We start from the raw sequence: 21,479 nt of genomic DNA, 5'->3' as shown, positions 1-21,479 counted from the left end.
CCCACTACAGGATCTGTTACAACACTGCAGTTCCCTTGTGGCAAGTGGACATGTGTGGGTGTATGATTTCCTGTTGATAATAAATGTACCTTGTGCTCTCCCCCGTCACACATCATGTGTTTCATTTGTGTGTCTCCATCTGATTCTGGTGTTACTTTAAACACATCCGACTCCATGGGAATCATTGTCATCATACTTTGACAATCATTCTTCTTAAACCACGGATCAACTCATCTTCTCCAACTCACGTCGACCACTTCTTCTTCTTCTTCTCTGAAACTTGGTGCCATGCACATCCTCCCCCTCTTCCTCCATCTGTTTGCCCTCCTCGTCCTTCTCCTCCTCCACCCGCTCCAGAGTTTCCTCAGTAGAAGGTTGAAGGGCTCGATCAAGAGGGCTAAGAGCCAGCCCAAACTGGACCGAACCAGCAGTTTCCGCCACATGATCCTCCCCCGCTTCCGCAGTGCCGACCAAGACAGGTCAGTGAGTGAGCGTGTGGCCAGAGTGACTTCAAGCACTGTGGATGAATCTGCTGTGTCTGGCTGCGTTTGGATGTGTTAATATGCAAACACTGTGTGGTTGCATTTATGTATGAAATCCAATTTCTTGGTTTTTTCTCCCAGACTGTTTGTGTGAATGTGAAGGCATCACAAACGTTCTACTTTCCCATCTACCTATCAAATATAAAGCTTCTCTCTGATTGAAACAGGAGGTTGGGATGAGGCCATTACACATTTAATGGACATTCAAAAGTATAAACCAATTCATTAAGGAAATATATGTGAGTTTTATTAGACAAGGGATGTAGAAGGTGAGGCTGCTAAGAAATTAGAAATAATTTAATTGTATCAGGTATATAGAGTGTAAGGTTATGATGATAAGTGTGTTTTATGGAACATGAAAATGTCAAATCTATCTATCTATCTATCTATCTATCTATCTATCTATCTATCTATCTATCTATCTATCTATCTATCTATCTATCTATCTATCTATCTATCTATCTATCTATCTATCTATCTATCTAGACCTTATTGTTTCTCTCTCTTACTTTACATCTTTCTATCTCTGTCTTTCTACCTCTATCTCTCTCTTACTTTCAACCTATCTATCGAAACAATCTCAATCTCTCAGATTGAAAGAAAGAAAGAAGGGATAGAAATCTCTTCTTTCTTTCTTTCAATCTCTTTCTATTTCATTCTTTTGACCGCTTTCTATCACTTGCTCTCTATTCTTTCACCTCTGTCTCTTTCTGTCTACCTTTTTTTTACCTCTTTCTCTCAATCTCCTTCTATAGATCTCTCTCAACCTCTTTGTATCTCTTTCTCTTGACCTTTCTATCTATATATATTGATCTCTTTCTATCTAGCTCTCTCAACTTCCATCAATCTCTTTCTTTGGACCACTTTCAGTCTATATATCTCAACCTCTCTCTGTCTCTCTCTACCTCTTTCTCTCTTTACATCTCAATCTCTTTCTTTCTCTTTCTCTCTCCCTTAACCCCTATTTCTATCTCTATCTCTATCTTTCTATGCATTTCTCTTGACCTCATTCTATCCCTTTCTCTCGACCTCTTTCTATTCATCTCTATCTCCATCCATCATTGCTATAAATTGTTGTTTATTTTTACACTCTCTGTGTCACGTACAATAAAAAACACTCTGCACCATCGCTGTTTCTCTGCCGGGTCATGAAAAATCATTTCCCACTCTCCATGGCAACCAGCAGACAGCCATATGGCGGCGGTACAGACCATAATGAGTCAGCGGGAGATTTGCTTAATTATCCCTCCTCTGGATTACGTACATAGTTGTAGCAGCACTGGAATTCGTCAGGCACAGCAGCACAACAGTTACTCTGGTCGTTTTGATTGAAAATGTTCTGAGAGTGCCAAACTTTGGTTTGGCAGAAGTTTGCTCTGGAAAGTTTTGATTTTGAAGGAGAAACCGTTGATATATGACAGAATATACTTTATGAAATTTGAAGTTTCTGGTTTTCAAGTAATGTTGTCTTGCTGTTTAACAATTAGGATTAACTCAATTTGAAGAGTGAGGTCAGCCTTGTGTATTCTTATTACATTTGTAGAAACTTTTCCATTGAGTTTAGATTTTTTTACAAAAAAACAAAATAATTTCCTCCTTAACTTCTTTTTGTCTTCAGCTCCGCCTGTTAAGAGAGAAATAAATTAGGTAGATTATTTCATACCAAAATTTGACCCCGATAAAAACAGTGCTCCATTAGAAAAAGACGTTTACCAACGGAATTAATGATAATTTTCACAATTGCGAAAGTCGATTATTCGTTTGGTCGTCACAAAATTATCAAAAATAATTTTAAAAATTCGCAATCAAAATTCTCTTAATCTGAACATAACGTCTTCAAGATCGCTTGTTTCATCCAACCAAGAGACCAAAACACAAAGATATTTACTCTCACTGTCACATAAGATCAAGAACAGCAGCCACACGTTACAATTAAGAAGCTGGAACAAGATGTTTGATTTTTTTACTTTAAAGATGACAACTGTAATAGACTGTCAAAATAATTGCCAATTTATTTCCTGTTGATCAACAAATAAAATGAATCCAGGAATAGTTCTAATCTTTAATTTTGTTCAGTTTATCTATAAACTCCGCCTACACAGCTACAGGCAAGTAAAACTCAAATGTGAGCAAGGTCACCTTGATGATGTAAACACAGGGCAACCGTGCACTCAGGAGATCGCTACAACCTTTTCTGAGCCAGGTGTCTGCCAAGGTGCGTTTCCACATGACTTATTCATTTGGGAAGCTTTTCAGATGTCTGTTATCCCCGGCTGGTCTGAGGAGACGAGGTTGAATCCTGAGGTTGAATCCCATTTTCTCAGCTCCTGGTTAACTCTGGATGTTTTCTGTCAGGCATGTCGGCGAACATCTGCAGCTTTGATCATTATTATTCTTTTTTTTTTTACTTTATTCATCCGGAGAGAGTTTGCTGAGAAGACATGTTGTTTCTCTCCGTAGTCTGAAATTCATACAGCCATAAACGTGCCTCTGAACTCCCAAACAGACTCTAAAAACAAGGATATACGGTATTTTTTTTGACATATTTTTGGTTTGTACAAATACCCACTGGGTCTCAGAGTTCCCTCCCCCTCCAATACTGTAGGTCACCCTGTCATATAACTCATACATAATTATTATGTATGTCTAAGCCTCTTTTTTCAACAGAGTTTCAGTGTTCTGTGATGACCTGCAATTCTTGTCCAGAAAAGTATAATGTTCTGCATATTTTCATCATGAATTGGTCTGTTCAGTATACTTTAATTAATAGACTACTAAGTTAACCCTAATAATGTAACTAAACAGTGACAAACAAATATTCCATTGCCAAGGATAATTTCTTCAACAATTGTTTTAGTCCAAAACCTAAAGATATTCAATTTGCAATCATATCATACTGAGAAAAGCAGCAAGTTTCATTTCTGAAAAGTGAAGCCAATGAGGAAGTGCCTTAAACCTGCATTCTTTCTAATGGCCATCAGGGGGCCACTCCTCGGGTTACAAAATAAGTCAGATTGAATAGAAGTCTATGAGAGAATGACTCTACTTCTCACTTGATTTATTCCCTCAGTAAACATTGTAAACATGAGTTTATGGTCTAAATTGCTAGTTTCAAGTCTTCTTCAATACAGCATGATGTTCTTTTAGTAAATGATGCTCCATTTAGAGTAAAATAGTCGATAAAGCAGGATATGCTTAAGGGTGGGCTTACTGTGATTGACAGGTCTCTACCACAGCGTATTCCGGTCTTGGAGTTATCCGTGTATTTGTCTCGGACCTTTAACCCTTTCACAGTTTGTTTTCAGTTCCTGGAAGTTAATTGTAACCTTTTAGATTGCCTAGAAAATGTCTTATTCACCTTTTGTACATCCACTTCTTGTATACAGTCTGTAGTTAAAAGTGGCAAAAGTTTGATGTGTCTGCTTGATAAATGATTGAAATGACCAAATATTAGAATATTTCCCTCTAGAATTTCTTTCAAATATATATTTGGATCTTTATTAAGCCTTCAGTTAGCTAGCATTGCTGTTACATTAGTTATACCTTATATCGGCTGCAACAATTTTTCTTTTCATTGTTGATTAATTTGCTGATTTTACGATTAATCATTTTGTCTGATGTAATCTTGAAAGCCCAAGTTGAGGTCTTATTTGCATGAAATCCCCAAAATATACAAAACACAGGACAGAGAAAATCCTTTTTAATTTTATATAAAACATTTGGCCTTTTTGCTTGATTAGATGCCTCAAAATCCGTGCAGAACAAAATAAATTGCCTACAGGCTACTTAATTAATTGACTAATCGTTCAGCTCTATACACATAGTTGTTTCATTGAGTTCAATTTCTCTGTGTTGTTGCCTGGGCGACGTGTTCGGCTTTAGTTCACCGCAGCGATGCATGAAACATGTTTTCAATATTTCTAAATTTGAATTATCTTCTAATTGAATCTTTGTTTCTAGTCTTGTTTTCTCGGATATGAGGTTCAGGTCGTGACGTGTTGAATAAAATCTGCAAGCTCTCTGTGTGTGTGTGTGTGTGTGTGTGTGTGTGTGTGTGTGTGTGTGTGTGTGTGTGTGTGTGTGTGTGTGTCTTTGTCTTTTCATGTTTGACTCTCTCCACACTCCAGCTCCCCACAGAGACCTTCGACCTTCTTTTACCTCCAGCTCTCTCGCTCTCTTCCTAGTCAGTCTTTCTCTTTCCTTTTCTTTCTTCTAATCCATGCTCTCACTTTCTCCCCCTCCAAAGGTTCCTCTGTTTACATAATCAAAGCGATTTCCTCAGAGAGGTCTTCTCTCTCGATCCCCCCCTCACCCTCTTCCTCTCTCAGTCTTTCCTTCTCTCACATCCTCTCATGACCTCCCCCACTCTTTCTCTTTTCTACTCTGTGTTCCCCACAATCTGACTCATTCCATTGGGTCTATTTTTATCTCTCTCTCTCTCTCTCTCTCTCTCTCTCTCTCTCTCTCTCTCTCTCCCCTGGTTCCCTACATGTAATCAGTGCACTGTTGATGAACGTTATGATTGAATGTCTACAAAAGCAGTGCGAGTGCAGGGGAGAAGCTGAGAGTCGGATGCAGCACAGAGGACGTACAGTATCTTTTTCTTTCGTTCCTCTTTTTCTTCATTTCCATCCTCCCTTTTTCTTCTGTGAGGGGCTTCGTCACACCTGACCGTCCCTCCTCGCTCTCCGGTTAGACTCAATGTTTCATCACGCGTCCGTCTTAGTGACTGTCTGCTGAGCTGGTCTGTGATGTTACATGCCTCTGTGTGGGAGTAAATGTGTAGGTGAGCGTGATGGATGGGCTTTAGCGGAAACCTTGTTCACTTGTATGAATGTCAGGAGTGTTGATATTATTCAGAATCTTTTCAAGATATTGTTCGTACAGTTTAAAATGTTTTGCCTGGAGGGGGAAGAATGGAAACATCTTTAAAGACAGCTACGTTAATACTAAAAATGGAAATATCTGCTGGATTTTGCAGCCAGTCATTTTAGCAAACTAAAAAAGAAAAAAAAAGAAAAATGTAAAAACATATTCTTTTGGTTGTGTGTAAATGCTGTCAAGATGTGAGCAATTATTTACACAACAAGGTTATAATGAGCGTTTCAGAGTCACTTTGCTGTCCATCCCATCCACCGGATATCCTTAAAACATTCAGCTAATGAACCTCGTGCTATTAGAAGCTCGATCAGCTGCTCACTTCACAGCTGCCTGTTCAATTATTTACAATGAACAGTTTCAGAATGTTCATTATTTTTCACTGCCTGAAGTGTAACTTACTCTCTCTCTCCTTTTGCCTCTTAGCATCACAAGCTTTATACTGTAGCTTTGAGTTATTGCTTGCTGTCGACAGCCCAAACAGTCAAAATGTGGAAAAGTCAGAAATGTTATAAAGTCAGTGGAGGCTACATGTTAGCAGAACCAACTGAAATCTAGTCACGATTTCTTTAAAATGAAACATTTAAAAAATATGGTGGTTTTTTTCTGCCTCCTATAAAGAACAGTGGAAGTTTTCACCACGTTTAAATGGAATATTTTGATGATTCATCATCTCAGACAGACACATCTAGTGTTATCAGCTGAGCATCTTCATCATGAATAAATATTAGATATGTGTTAATAGCCTTTACTGCCATATTTCAACATATTGTGCAGCACTTATTGTAAGTGCACCAAGAGAAATATGAAATTCAAATGTAGTTTTGTTCAATATAAGGCACCGGGGTTTAAAATGACCATACTTTTCAATCATGGACAAACAGCAGTGTCCTGTAGTTTCTTGTACAAACAACCAAAGTGTAATACAACCTTGAATGAAAGAGCCTCCCCTCTCCAAATCTAACCACAACTATCACTCCTCCCAGGACCCGTTTGATGCAGAGCTTCAAAGAGTCCCACTCCCATGAGTCCTTGCTGTCTCCCAGCAGCGCCGCCGAGGCCCTGGACCTCACTCTGGACGAGGACGCCATCATCAAACCTGTCCACTCGAGCATCCTGGGACAAGAGTACTGCTTTGAGGTGAGGAACTGATGTGCACGGTGTGGACAAACATCGACACGCTCGCTCGCACACAACGTACAGTAAATAAGCACCCAGAAAATGTTGTTCCATCCTGACAACTGACAGTGATGTGAGAGAGACTGTGAATTGAAAGTGTTATTTTTGTACATGTGAGGAATGAAAGAAACAAGGACACTGAAATGAGCCCTTTCCTCCTACATAACTTGCTGCAGGAGTGTCAGCTTTCTTTTTTCCCCCACCATCTCTCCATTAGCGGAACATGACAGAGGTTGAGAGTGAATACAAGTCATTGTTTTTGGCGCCTTAGTTGCAGTCTCCATAGTAACTAATGGCTGTGGTTGTTGAATTTACCGTTGGCTATAACCTCAGGTGACTACGGCATCGGGAACCAAGTGCTTTGCGTGTCGCTCAGCTGCAGAGAGAGACAAATGGATCGAGAACCTGCAGAGAGCTGTCAAGCCCAACAAGGTGAGGGGAGAGAAAGGGATGCGGTAGAGGTAAAAAAAAAAAAAAAAGGATGATCCCTCTGTCTGTGTGTCTCTCTCTCTCCTCCCCGTCTCCCGTTGTTGTTGTTGTCTGTTTTCAATGAGAGCGCACCGCTTCATTTCTCTGTGTGAACTCCATCCTCGTGTCTGTGTGTGTCTGTGTTGAACAACCTTAAGTCGCCGCTCCACACAAAAAGGCATTAAAGCTGCACAAGGTGATGTTGCAGGGTGGAGGATCCAAAATTGCTAGGGGGGGGGTTTCATGAAACTTTGATATCCACAAATCAGAAAATGGGATGTCATTAAATTGCACGCAGCAGGCTCATGTTTGCCAACCCAGCATGTCTGTGAGACTTGATGCTAAAGGAGAGTGAAGGGACAAGAGGAGCAACAGATTGAATACTGATGAGTCCATGTCACTTCTCACTGTGGGACTCATGCAACAACAACTTGTATGAACAGATTTGTTCTTAAGCGCCGTGTACAATTCATTTAAGAGATTTGTGGCGTTCACCGATTTTCACGCAATTTTTTTAAAGGCTTTTAAACAGGAGGGGGCATTTATTTTGTGCAATGAATTTACACGGCAATTATACCGTGAATAATGAGGAACAAGGTCGATTTTTTTTTCTGAGCTTTCGCACCAAGAAAAAAGGCATCAACCAATCATGTTGTGCAGAATGGACATATTCAAAACTTCAATTTATAGGCTTCATAGTCCCAACAAGCCCCCGGGAAGGCCACCGGACGTCTTTAACTCAGCAGATATTTTTTTTTAAAGTAAATCAATAACTTTTTTTGGACCTGGCTTCCAACGCAGCATCCAGTTCTCTTTATTCATCAAAGAGTCGGAACGAAGAAGGCAAACTTTATAACTCCTCTCAACCTTGACAAAGACAGCACATACCAGATCCACTCTTTAAGTTCTTACCTTTCACAATAAAAGCCCTAGACATTTACACTGCGTATCTGTTAACTGGAGGGAACTAAAATTCACTCAGAGCATTTCACTTTAAGGAAACTCAAGAAAATAGCTTACATTAGTGTAAACTTAACAACAACTTACCTAACACAGACTGTCAGACGCTGCTCTGGGTCAATAGGATCCCACTATAGTTGGTCCTCTGCCTTTGCAAATGTATTCTAACCTTTTATTGAAAAGGTGCTGAAACTGTTGCAAATTGAAGTTGCTGCCGTTATGAATAGTTTTATTGGCAAATATTCACATGCATTACACATTTTTTGTGTTACTTATTCGTCACGCCACAGTGTGTAAAGTGTGGTCCGGACCTGTTGGACGAGTCTTGTACAGATTCCTACGACCTTTGAACTTATTACCTTAACATGAATGACTTTGGAGTTTAAATATGATTCCAAAATGACCTAAAATGAAATATAGATCCAAGACAAATGTATTTGAGGGTTGAGTGTTATTGTGTTATTTGCCATATTTCAGCAAAGCCACTAACATGCAGTTCATTAGGGAAATGATCTCACTTTGACAGCCTCAGGGTCGTGATGCAGGTCGCTGTCCAGTAGGATCTTCTGTTGCACCTGACAGTGAAACATCACCTACTGTAGGCTATAATATTACACTAATGTCTTATATATACATTATATTCAAATATTCTAAAATTGTTTTAGTCATGGACGAGAGATTCACTAACATGAACATTCGGAAAATGAGTTTTTTCTTTTACAAACAAAAAAAAATAAAAGTGGTTTAGGATGAGAACAAGAAAACGTTCTTGCATGTGGCCCAATGTCAGTATGTTCATATATGACACCAGTTACTTATTGCAGATGGGATGCAGCTCTTTTGTATAGCAGATATTATGGTGTATTTTCACATAACAAAAATCTTTCCTAGTGCAGCTTTAAGGTACTGTGGTTGTATTTCCATCCTCACAGCTTAAAAAAGCAACAAATCTCAGCCCCTCATATCGGCTGATTTCATAGTTCTGAAAAAATTGTCCCATATTTCCCCTCGCTGTTATTAAAGAAAAGTGAACAGGCATGCGAGATATGTCGCTTTGATGGCAACCAGGGACTAAGAGTTATTAAGCCAGACTGAGATGAAACATCGCCCGAGCTGAATGCCTGGTCCAGATGCTCGGGCCGCGGGGGTCCTGGCTGAGTCATGGAGCTCCAAGGACTCCACACGGGGCTCTCTCCGAACCCCGTCCCCCTCCTACCCCTAAACAACATGCACTGTGCCTCTCAGACCAGATGCATCGACAGAGATAAGACCCACTGCAGAGACAAAGATAATCATTATGCTTCTTAACTTTCTGGAGCCTTTTAAATTCCTCTTTGAGCTTCGCTTGTTTGTTGTTTTTTTCAAAAGGGAGAGCAGTCACTTTCAAACCCCGCTTTCATGTTTTTTTACCGTTTTTTCTGGTCGTGAAATCGAGATCTGAGTGAGACTAGGAAAGATGCAACATGATATCGACGTGGAGCACTCGAGCCCATGCTGCTGCTGCTGCACTGTATGTGCTCTTGCAAACTGAGCCACCAGATGCCCAACGCATTCAAACTCAAGACGTTTGGAATTAATTATGCCTTGTGTTTGGCGGCGGTTATCAAAGAGCATACAAATGGAGAACTTAAGAGCCGTGAATCTAGCTGGTGCTCGCATATTGACTCGTCTAAATTAGGACTTAAATAGTCTGAAACAAACAGGGGGCTAACAACAGTGGCATTTGGGCCCAATTGAAATGAGTCAGCCCTCCCATTCGCTGAAACATCACTCTAAACACGGCACTCTCTCCTCCCATGGGGCATGTCAAATATAGCTTGGGCTTTGTGATCACGATTAGGAAGTGTAGCTGTCTGCAGAAAACATTACCACCATTGTTTGTCCCTCGTCTTTGCAGCACACGTGCATTGTGTCATTTGTGTCTTTCTACGTTTCAGCCAGTGAAACCACTCACCTACTGTTATTGCTCACACTTTTTTGTTATCTGTGTTTCTCTGTGTCCCTGTCACGCTGTCTTCTGTTTCTGTATTCAAGTCGAGAGTTGAGAGCACTTTATAAAGTACAGCCTACAGTCCCCAGCAGCACAAACGCCATGTCACCAGCTATTTCTTTTCATTTACTCCTGCAGGCTGACCAGCTGTCGCCTTTCTATTCAAACACACACACACACACGCACACACACTGTCTCGGTTTCCATATCTCAGAACTTTTTTCCTTTGCTGTTTGCCATGCTTTCCCATCTTCTCTTGTAAAGCGTTTCATCACAGTAGATGCATTTGACCTTATTTGACCGTAACTCCATCTCCACGCAGGACAACAGCCGGAGGGTGGACAATGTGCTCAAACTGTGGATCATCGAGGCCCGTGAGCTTCCAGCCAAGAAGCGCTACTACTGCGAACTCTGTCTGGACGACATGCTGTACGCACGCACCACCAGCAAGCCCCGCACAGACACCGTTTTCTGGGGCGAGCACTTTGAATTCAACAACCTGCCAGCCGTCCGCAACCTACGCCTTCATCTATACAAGGAGACGGACAAGAAGAGACGCAAGGTGACAGAGAGATCTGTGGGGTAACAAGGAGGTCTGATAGAGGCTAGTTGGACAGGATCAATGTAGTAATATTTGGTTTATTTTAGCATTTTGTTGCTTAAAGATGTGCTCTGATTTTATCAAAGTAAAATGACTCAATCACTAAAATATATATTATTATTATATATTATAATAAATTGAATAATATGACAATGTGAAAGGGGTCACACTCATAATGATGAACATTCAGAGAATGATCACCTTAATCTGAAGATCCCCTCAGCTTTATAGTTGTAGCTCATTGTTTAACTGTCCATTTCAAAGCTTCTCTTTTGGTTCACTCTCTCTGCTCTCATAGCATTGTTCTCCGCCACAGCAGGCAGCTGTTTTCAGTGTGAGAAACAAACAAACACTTGACAGTACCTTCTCAGCACCAGACAGCATACAGACACAGTTGGAAACTAACTGGTGGAGCATTTAGCAGCGAAGGAGCTGGATATTTCCCTCAGGAGCTGCTAGAGACCAAAAAACAAAGTTAAACGAGAGAGAATATTGGACTTTCATTACTCAGGTGGCTAAATGAATGATAATGTTGATCCGTAACTGCTGGGTGTGTAAATAAGAAACTGTTTTTCTAACAATTTCCCCCAAATGAAGGTATAAGATGATAATAGTCTTGAAAGTTCATTTTAAAGTTAAAAGTTAAGAACGTCTTTATCAGTACCCCTTTCTGCAACATTTTCACAACAGAAATGAGCAATTTGGCTTATTAGAGCATCAGTTGAACAAAAACATAAAGATGAGAAAATAACAAACTGTCAGGAGGTAATATTATGCAAAATAGCTGCTTTTTCATTCAGTGGCTTTATAATAAAATAGCCAACAGCAAAATGGGGTCTTGTCTGCGGTGGCAATGTTTTTTGTCTTTGTCATTTGCATTAATGGCTTTGTAACAAAATGCTTAGGGTTATGCAACGTCCAAAACTTGGGTTGGAGGGGAAACGGGAGAACTGCATCGAGTCTGTTCACAAACAGAGTAGAGGCTCAAAAACAAAATCCAGAAACATTTTGTAGTTAATGACGTAATCATTGAGTCATTGCCATGGATCACCAACCCTCTCAGCCCCCGGAGGATGCCCAGCATTATGGCCATTTTGTGTTTGTGTATCTTGTTTTTTTGCACCTTTAGGGTTTGTCACTTGTAGAAAAAATATTTCTTATGCAGGACTGTACAACAGTGAGTCACAAATCTGATTATTTATTTTAAAAGAGTAGCACCATCATAGCAAAGCGACTCATTTCCATCTTCAAATCCAGTGTTAGTCTTGCTCCTCATTATTTATTCAGTGCTGAAGCTTTAAATGAACTTTTTCTGACATTTCAGATTCATTTTTATTAAAACTTTTCCTCGACACATGCGTATCTCCTCTAATATCTACTTTATTGTTTCTCTCTCTAAGGAAAAGAGCACATACTTAGGGCTTGTGAGCATCCCCATCTCGAGCATCACTGGACGTCAGTTTGTGGAGCAGTGGTACCCGGTCATCCAGCCCAGCGTCCTCACCAAGGGAGCTGGTGGTGGAGGGGAAGATCATCAACGCATCCCTACGCCTCAAATCCCGCTTCCAGACCATGAACATCCTGCCCATGGAGCTGTACAAGGAGTTTGCAGAGTACGTCACCAATAACTACCGCACCCTGTGTGCTGTGCTGGAGCCCGTGCTGAGTGTCAAGAGCAAAGAGGAAGTGGCCTGTGCACTGGTGCATATACTGCAGAGCACTGGGAAAGCTAAGGTAGGGGGACATCTCTATGTGACTTATCAGAATGTGAAAATGATCAAAAACAAAGCATTTCCAGTATTTCTTTTCCATGCAAACCAAGTGTATATTAAAGAACAATTATTTTATCCTCCCTTTTCTCCAGGACTTCCTGTCAGACATGGCGATGTGCGAGGTAGACAGATTCATCGACCGAGAACACCTTATATTCAGAGAGAACACTCTGGCCACCAAAGCCATAGAAGAGTACCTCAAACTGATCGGACATAAGTACCTCAAGGATGCTATAGGTGAGCCGGAACAGTGGGTCACTTAATGTTTGATTTTGTCACTGTGTGAATTAAAGCAACTGTGCAATAATCAGAACCAATATGAATTTTTTTTTTCAATTCAGGAGATAAACCGTTGGAAGTGTTGGAATGATAAGACTTTTATTAAAAGAAAAAAGTCCTGCTTGATGAAAAAGTTTCCTACTTTTTATCAGTCTGAATTCATAGTTTGGTTTTGTGGGGGGGATTTGATTATTTTCTACATTACCCAGAGTCAAACTTATGTTGAGTTTGATGATATATTGAATTATGTGATAAGCCAAGTACAGTTCCAGTTTCTCAAGTCTGATGGATCAAGACGCTGTTCTTCTTAAAATAAGAGTGACACAGCTTCCTTAAAGTAAGAGCAGGGCATTAAGGAATGTTTTCATACAAAATCAATTGCATTGTAGTTTGGAATTACTTTGGTTTATATAGAATATTCAACCACATTTAGTCTGGAAACTTGTAAACAGGAAGTGTAATTTTTGTATTGTGAGAGTGATTTAGAAATAAATATATAATACACTTTGTGTAGCACTTTCCATGCAAAATATCAAATTCTATATATTTGAAACATGTTAAACTAAATTAAAATGTGGCAAAGAAACTTTAAAATGTAATAGATAGTATTATTAATAAATAAATATCAAACAGGAAGAGAGATAAGAAGAAACTTTAGAATAAGATGGAAAAATGCAGTCTTAACTCGTCTTGTCAATATGCTGACTAAGGTTTAAATCACGACCATAACTGCAACATGTCTTGCAGCAACACTGCATTTGATCTATTGAATTTTCTGCTTTCAACTTTCCCATAATGGATTCCTTTTTCCCCACTATTGGTTCTTGTTGTTGCCGCTGCTGCTTTCTGTATTAACAACACTGAACTGACTTTGGTGAAAGGTTCTACCATTTTGCTGTTACTAATGAAATGCCATTTGTAGGGGAGTTCATAAGGGCCTTGTATGAGTCAGAGGAAAATTGCGAAGTGGACCCCATGAGAACACCCCCCTCTGTGCTCCCAGACCACCAAGCCAATCTCCGAATGTGCTGTGAACTAGCACTCTGCAAGATCGTTAACTCCCATTGGTGAGTAGCCATGCAGTGTTTCATTTTGAGGTTGTATTCCTCTCCGCTATTTTAAAGATACATTGTACTTCAGGTTCTTTCACAGGGAACCGAAGAAACTCCAAATCTCCACAGTTTGTTTCCTATCCTGACGTGTAGTTTACATCCCCTTCACAGTGTTTTCCCTCGAGAGCTAAAGGAAGTCTTTGCCTCCTGGAGAGTGCGCTGTGCTGAGAGAGGTCGAGAAGACATCGCCGACCGTCTCATCAGCGGTTCCCTCTTCCTGCGCTTCCTGTGTCCTGCCATCATGTCCCCATCGCTCTTCAACCTCACCCAGGAGTATCCTGATGAGCAGACGTCACGCACACTGACCCTCATCGCCAAAGTAGTGCAAAACCTGGCTAACTTCTCCAAGTCAGTTTTATTTCATTGTATTTACAGCCTTTACACTTTGCATTCAGTCACTAAGCAGTACACAGTTTCTAATATGCTTAGACGGCAGGAATTCATTCAAAACCCATAATCGATAATTACTCCAGTCTTTTCTTGGAGTACAATAGATTGTAATATAACTATGATTATTAACAATTTAACTATAATATTGATGTAACACTTTGTGAAGTTGAAATACATCAAATAATATTTTAGCATTTAAATGTGTTTAGTCTTCTTTCCCTGCAGTGCCTAAACTGCTTATAATAATGATATCTGGAGTCATCTTGGAATACAGCAGCATAAGCTTAGTTAACCTGCATTCAAAACTATATTTAGATCAAAATAATAATAAAAATGTTAGGTGCAAACTTAATTGAGACAATAGACACAATAGTAAATTACATCAGTGTCATCTGCATATAGGCAGAACTCTAACATTTGGACCATTTGTACACAACTCTATTGATGGAAATGGTGAATATTATGACTGAATAATTTTCATTATAACGCTATTTTGACAATAAGTGATAAATGTTCCATAATTTCCCATCATGATGTGCTAGAAACACAAATGTTTTTGTCAGTTTGACCACAAACACAAATTTATTTGACTCATGACCAAATAATAAGGGATTTGTTAAAGTGCAACTTTCATTTTTTACAGTCACCATAAACAGAACCTCAGTGTAAGAGTTATCATACGTTGTGACTCCAGTTGACATTTAATTTTCCTGCCATACGTTTTTCAATGTTTTCTCTGTAACTTTCTTTTCTCTTCTCACCGGCTTATCTCCTCACTGACCTTTCCTTCCTTTCCTACCTGCAGGTTTGGCAATAAAGAGGAGTACATGTGTTTCATGAATGAGTTTTTAGAGATGGAGTGGGGCTCCATGCAGCAGTTCCTGTACGAGATCTCCAACCTTGATAGTGTCAGCAATGCAGGTGGCTTCGAGGGATACATCGACCTGGGCAGGGAGCTGTCCATACTCCACAGCCTCCTCTGGGAGGTCATTGCTCAGCTCAGCAAGGTAAACTCAAACATGACTCATCATCGCTGCCATTATAAACTACACTTTTACACTCATTATTTCAAAATAGTTATTGGTACAAATTTTCTAGACAATAGTAATATGTATGGCAATTATTAAATTATCTTCTGCTCTTATTTGGTAATATTGCTGTATTTTTATCACCATACAGGATCACCTTATACTCTAATGTAAAGGGAAATAAACAATAGCCACACATGAAAATATAATGCAGTCCAGTACAAAACTACTTTTAATTATGGTTTAAATTAGATAAAATCTCCGTAGATGAGTGAACATCTTTCTGACAACAAAAGTCATATTTTATTCAGAGCTGTACACCTCAAATTTCTTGCTAAATGAGGCTTTAAGTCTTTTAATTAGGCTTGAGTTGTCATTTACTTTACTGGAGATGGATATATGTCATTTATATGAACTTTCATAAGGTAACTCAAAACTAAATTATTTTTTGAATTCCGCAGCCAAACTCAGCAAAACTGGTTTTCTTTGAACCACAGGATGCCATCATCAAACTGGGTCCTTTGCCTCGCCTCCTGAATGACATCAGTATGGCCTTGCGTAACCCCCACCTCCAGAGGCAGCCCAGCCATCAGACAGACAGGGTGCAGGAGAGGCAGACAGACAGGCTGCTGTTGCGGCCGAGCTTCAACAGGGGAATCTCGTCCGAGTTCCAAAATCTCATGATGAGGGATCTTAATAGGTAGGCCACGTTAAACTCTAAACAGATGATGTTTAGTTTTCTGCCTCAAATAACTTGATTGTCAAATTGTGAAGCTTTGTTTTCTCTGTTGGTATTGTACAAGATGAAGGAACCCAGTAAATACTCACATTTGAGAAACCGCATTTGGCCATTATTGGTGATCAAAAAGCCGATAATCAACCAGCTCTAATTACTTCTGCAGCTATTGTAGGCCTTACTCACTGCCGTTCTCCAGCTCTATAGATATCACTCGCTTGCCTTCCCCCACCTCCACCGGAGGGGTCATGCCATCCCGCGCCCAGTTGAGTTTCCAGGACCGTGACCACCCCCATCGAGCGTCCTCCAAAGAAATGTTTTACGTATCGCGCCCTCCCTTGGCCCGATCCAGCCCGGCATACTGCACAAGCAGCTCGGACATCACGGAACCAGACCCTAAGGTGAGTTTAATCACACTGACTCGGGGAATCATCATCCCATCCACTAGGTCTGTCTTTACCAAAGTGAGGTTAGTAAGAGATGCATGCTCGCCATACGTAATAGAATCTGCCATCGTGTGACCGGGGCTGTAGTTTATCATGACATCTGCTTTTTTTCCACTGATTCACCACGCAACTCATCCTAGCGGTATTTCCTGGGAAATACTTTGAGGCAAACCGATATCCAGGCCTCGCGGTAAAAACACCCGCACCACCCTCACCCATGTCATCCGTGGCCACGTAACATACATAATATCAGGGGGCACAAAAGCCTCTCACATCCCTTAATACTTAGATGCTCAGTGTCAATAAAAGCGTATCTATGATGGACCTCCAGGATTCCCGAATGAACAGCGTGTCTAACCTGCAGTCGGTGGACATGCTCAACTCCTCCCAGGCCTCCATCGCCGGCATGGGCAGCTTCGGAGGGCTGAGCAGCGGAGGCGGTGGCGGCCTGGGGTCGGGCCTGAGCAGCCAGCTGCGGGCCGGTGGGAGGTTGTCAGCTGGCTCTGGCGGCTCCAGCATGTCGGGCGGCCTTCGGCTGAGCCAGCTGAGCCAGATGGGCACCACCACCGACTCGCTATCCCAGCAGCAGCAACAGCAGGCCGCCGCCATGCGCTACCCGCTTTCCTTCCAGAATCCCCTCTTTCATCTGGCGACCGCTGATGGGCCTCAACAGCAACAGCTCCACCACCAGCACAGCCGGGCCCAACCTCCAGCACCCCTGCTCCTGACCCCAGAGCCCGATCCCTCTCACCCGACCTACATGCCACAGTTCGCCCACGGGGGGTTCTCTCGCAGTGAGGACCTGTCCACCCTCAGGACCAGGGACGGTCACCTGGGCCAACCCAGCATCATCCACTCTCACAGCTACAGCGACGACTACAGCAGGGCTGAATATGGACGCAGGCAGATGTCCATGCATGTGCAGGTACATGTATGTTCATTGTGCTCGTCTTTAAGCAACTTTGTGTATATTTTTATGTCTCTTTTTAATTATTCTGAATGCTTCGGGGCTTCAAGTGACTATTGTTTTCATTATTTAGGGAATAAAACTATTGAAAATAGTGAGAAATTACAACTTTAGGTGGTTTGTTTTGTCCTACCATTGGTCCAAAAACCAAAGATGTTCAATATACGACAATGTAATTTAAAACAAAAACAGCAATTCCTCACATTTGAGAAACTGGAGCCAGACCATGTTTGGTATTTTACCTTTTTATAGTTACATGTATAATAGTTTGTATGTTGGAGTATTTGCCTCATTGTGTTTTTTGATGCTATTACTGGCCAAAGTTGTAATTACAATTTTTTGTATTAACTTTTTAATACATACAAACGTAATGGCACACACAAAGCAGTTGCTATAGTAGATCAATGATAAATATGTAACATAACAAAGGGAAGGTCAACTTTTTGGGGGGGGCATTTTGCCTTCATTTGACAGATAAATTGAACTGATAAGCCAATTTATTTATCAGTTGATCAACAGAATATCAGTTTAACTATTTTGATAGTCAATTAATTGTCATTTGTTAAGCAATGAATCAAAATGACTTTAACATTCTCTAGTTCCAGCTCCACAGTTGTGAGGATTTTCTGGTTTTTTTTGTCTAATGTGATAGTAAACTGAATCTAGTTGGGTCTTTGGCTGTTGGTTTGACCGAACAATCAAAAAAGATGTCACCTTGGTCCTTGGAAAGTTGTGATAGATGTTTTTTTACTATTCATCCAACATTTCATAGACCCTTAAAGAAATAATTTAAAAGATTAATTGAGAGACTAACACAGGGCTTTTTCAATCTGACTGACCACCAAGTTAAAAGTAGCATCGTCTTCCCCAAAAAGAACTGAAATACAAGGTAAAATATTTAGTAATTATTTACTATTTTTCTTCCATAGGATAACCTCCAACAGCAACAACAAATGATGGGCTTGACCTCGCAGACAGGAACCTCCCACTCCTCTCTGGCCACCACCCCTCCCACCACAGTCCAACCCGTGCGCCAGAGCTCAGTTGCCCCGCCTCCCTCCCAGCGTGTCAAGTCCCAGACCTCCCATCAGCTGTCCGTCAGTGCGGCCGCTGCACCTGCTGCTCTGGCTAAAACGCGACCGCCTAGTGGGAATCTCCTCCAGTCGCCGGAGTCCGGCTACGGCGGCAGGCAGCATGGGCCCCGGCAGCTGTCCGTCAAAGACAACACTGCCCCGGGCCTGCCCCACCAGCAGAGCTCTGTCAGGGAAAGCCAGAGTCCACAGGGAACCACCAGTCAGAGCAATCAACAGTCACCACAGCAACAGGCGCCGCAACAGCAGCAGCATCTTCTCAAACCCACCATGAGCAAACAGGTAACGGCTGCAAGCTCATTTTATTCTCTTTATTCTTCTCTTTTACAGTTTTCTATCAGTTCCTGTGCTCATGACTATTTCTCAACAATATGTGCAAGATGTCAGTTAGTGTATTCGACTTTTAGAACGGCTCTGACATTGTGAGGAATGAGGGCTTGAGTCCCACCAGGGTCCAGCTCAAAATGAATGAACTCTGAGGCCCTCGGAATAAAAGCCTGTCCTTTATGAAAGTGACTCTCATCCACGTTAGAACTCATGTTCTCATATTCAGTGTGCTGGCCTTTCTTCCTCAGGGCTCCCAGACTCCATCTACCCTCAACCCTCCAACCCCAGCCAATGAGCGAACAGTGGCCTGGGTCTCCAACATGCCTCATCTGTCGGCCGACATTGAAAGTTCTCGGATCGACCGGGAGGAGTTCAAACTGAAGGAGTACTCAAAGAGCATGGATGAGTCACGCATGGACAGGGTAGGTATCAGTTAGAAGTTTCAGAAAGAAAAACTTGTATTCCTGCTTAGAGGAACATTGAGTCATGTCCATCACTGCTGAGCAGATGGCACTCAGATCTGGTCTTAACCCAAGTCCACAGGTCTCCACCAGTGTGGGAATCAACAGCAATCGGCCAAGTGTTGAAATGTTTATCAGTGTTTGGTATATTCACTGTGCATCAACTTTCTTAATTTGAATATTTGGAGGGGGTTTTTCTTCTTTTTAGTGTGTCTCTTGAATTCACAAACGTGCATAAAGACCTTCAAATCCATTAGCTACTGAGAAATCAAGACTTACCCTGATTTAAACCCTCCTAATACAGCATCCTCTTCATATCTCTGCCTTTAGGTAAAGGAGTACGAGGAGGAGATCAACTCCCTGAAGGACCGCCTGGTGATGTCCCACAAAAAGCTGGAGGAGTACGAGCGGAGGCTCCTCACGCAGGAGCAGCAGACCAATAAGATCCTCCTTCAGTACCAGAATCGACTCGACGACAGCGAGAGGAAGCTACGGCTACAGCAAGTGGAGAAAGACTCCCAAATTAAAGGAATAATTAGCAGGTAAATGGAGGCTGTTGTTGGGATGGAGGGCAAAAGACAGCTCAGACGTCATGTGGTCTTTTACAGGGAGGCCACTGGCGGGCCGCATTGACTTTATCTTTGTATATTGTGACGTCTTTGCTGAATAGACTAAATGAGTTTTCTTCCAACAAATGTGAAAAAGTGACATATTCTCTCAGATAAAGATTGCTAGCGTTAATTAAAGTGCATGCTTCTCAGGAATAAGTGGGAGCAGCAATCTTTGGCTGACACACTACAACTTTAGCATATTGGATTCTATTTAACGAGAGTGAAACACGGACTTGAAGCCGCAATGTTTTTTTCCTAAAAATACATATATTGCATATTGGAATAGAACTCTATTTACAAGGGGTTGTTATCTTGCAAAGAATATTGGAGAGTAGGAGGTTGTTTCAGTTTCATTAAGTACTACAGCTCTGGGAGCAAGGCAGGGAGATGTTCTGTATATTGAAAGCCAAAGCTGCAGACAAGTAATGAGTGACAAATTAAATGAGAGCCTAATACAAGGGACAAAGATCTATATCGTCTTTGATAAGCGTGCAGGGCATGTTCCCTTGGTGGTTGGTTCTTTGCAGCGGAGGAAAGCTGGACAAAGGAGTCTTTAGTTGTCCTCTAAGCTCTTGTTGCAGCAAATCTGCCATCATAACACGGTTTACTTGTTATTCAAGAGCCTCATATTTGGGTGACTGTGTTGAGAGCTCCAACTGAGTCCTAATATTACTGAGTGCTTGTGTGGGATGGTAATGGTGCAATTTCGGAGCGCAGTCTTAAGTTTTTATTGAGTGACCACAAAATGAAGTAGTTGGTGAGTAAAGAGTGGAATATTGATCGCATCTCAGTTGTGTTCAGGCACAAAAACCAAATGTTCGCTGTGTTCTAAGGATTCCTTGAGCATTTGAAGTGTGAGTGCATATTAGTTTTATTTACTTTTTATTGTGGAAAGAGTTCAGATTTTTAAAAAAAGGCTCTGTGAGGAAAAGAGTACAATATTTTCTTGTTCACATCTTATGAAAGTCTGTGGTTTGCAACTGAAGGGTGGTAATCTGTGACAGAGAATATTGCCACTTCTAATCCACTCCAGGAAAGAAGACATGGAATGAAGACAGAGACAGTCCTGCTCGTCTTTTAAGGGGGAAACATCTTTAGCGCCCTAACCTTGTATATAAAACCACCCCTTAAAACACTCTCCCATTATCCTTGTGCTGCTGCACTTATCATCATCCATCTTTATGAAACGCAGCTTTTAAGTGGATCTCTGGCTCACTTCAGATGATTCCACTTAGCTTCATTTTCAATTGACTCTCCTGCAGAGATAGCACTGTAAAAGCACAAGAGGATTGGAAATTTGATAACTTCAGAAAACATGTCTGCACTTTTTTTAAGCGACACATTGTTTTGGACCTTCAGGGCACAGGACTATGGAAGACCGTGGTTTAAATATTAGCTCTTCCATTTTAAAATCAAGGTGAACCATGTTCACTGAAGGACTGCTGACGTAGCGCTCTACATGTGGAACGACACCTCTCTCCTTTTTTTCCTCCTGACAGTCACACAAAGCTATGGTGTTATACGAGGGGAGAAAGTCACAAACGAAGATTGAATCATGAAGGCATGATATAGGAAATATGCCACATGATAGAAAAACTTTATCAGAGCACTTACAGCCAGACCATTGATGATTGCTCCCCT

General features: G+C 41.3%; 1 protein-coding gene across 1 annotated transcript in view; it reads left to right on the top strand.

The window, feature by feature from the left end:
- The window catches only part of syngap1b (synaptic Ras GTPase activating protein 1b), a gene marked incomplete at its 5' end in the record, with an annotated part of 129,281 nt that overhangs the window by 90,853 nt on the left and 16,949 nt on the right, over positions 1-21,479 (top strand). The window contains 16 exon segments of the mRNA XM_054621394.1: positions 358-479; positions 6,407-6,560; positions 6,933-7,031; positions 10,340-10,579; positions 12,019-12,140; positions 12,142-12,352; positions 12,483-12,627; positions 13,592-13,736; positions 13,893-14,129; positions 14,977-15,178; positions 15,697-15,899; positions 16,135-16,336; positions 16,713-17,306; positions 18,278-18,721; positions 19,015-19,188; positions 19,558-19,769. Coding sequence (XP_054477369.1) covers positions 358-479; positions 6,407-6,560; positions 6,933-7,031; positions 10,340-10,579; positions 12,019-12,140; positions 12,142-12,352; positions 12,483-12,627; positions 13,592-13,736; positions 13,893-14,129; positions 14,977-15,178; positions 15,697-15,899; positions 16,135-16,336; positions 16,713-17,306; positions 18,278-18,721; positions 19,015-19,188; positions 19,558-19,769 — 3,506 coding nt within the window.

This window comes from Anoplopoma fimbria, chromosome 20, assembly GCF_027596085.1.
Source record: "Anoplopoma fimbria isolate UVic2021 breed Golden Eagle Sablefish chromosome 20, Afim_UVic_2022, whole genome shotgun sequence".
NCBI classification, from domain to species: domain Eukaryota; kingdom Metazoa; phylum Chordata; class Actinopteri; order Perciformes; family Anoplopomatidae; genus Anoplopoma; species Anoplopoma fimbria.
The sequence above is the reverse complement of the archived record's forward strand: the minus strand, read 5'-3'. Positions and strand labels throughout refer to the sequence as shown.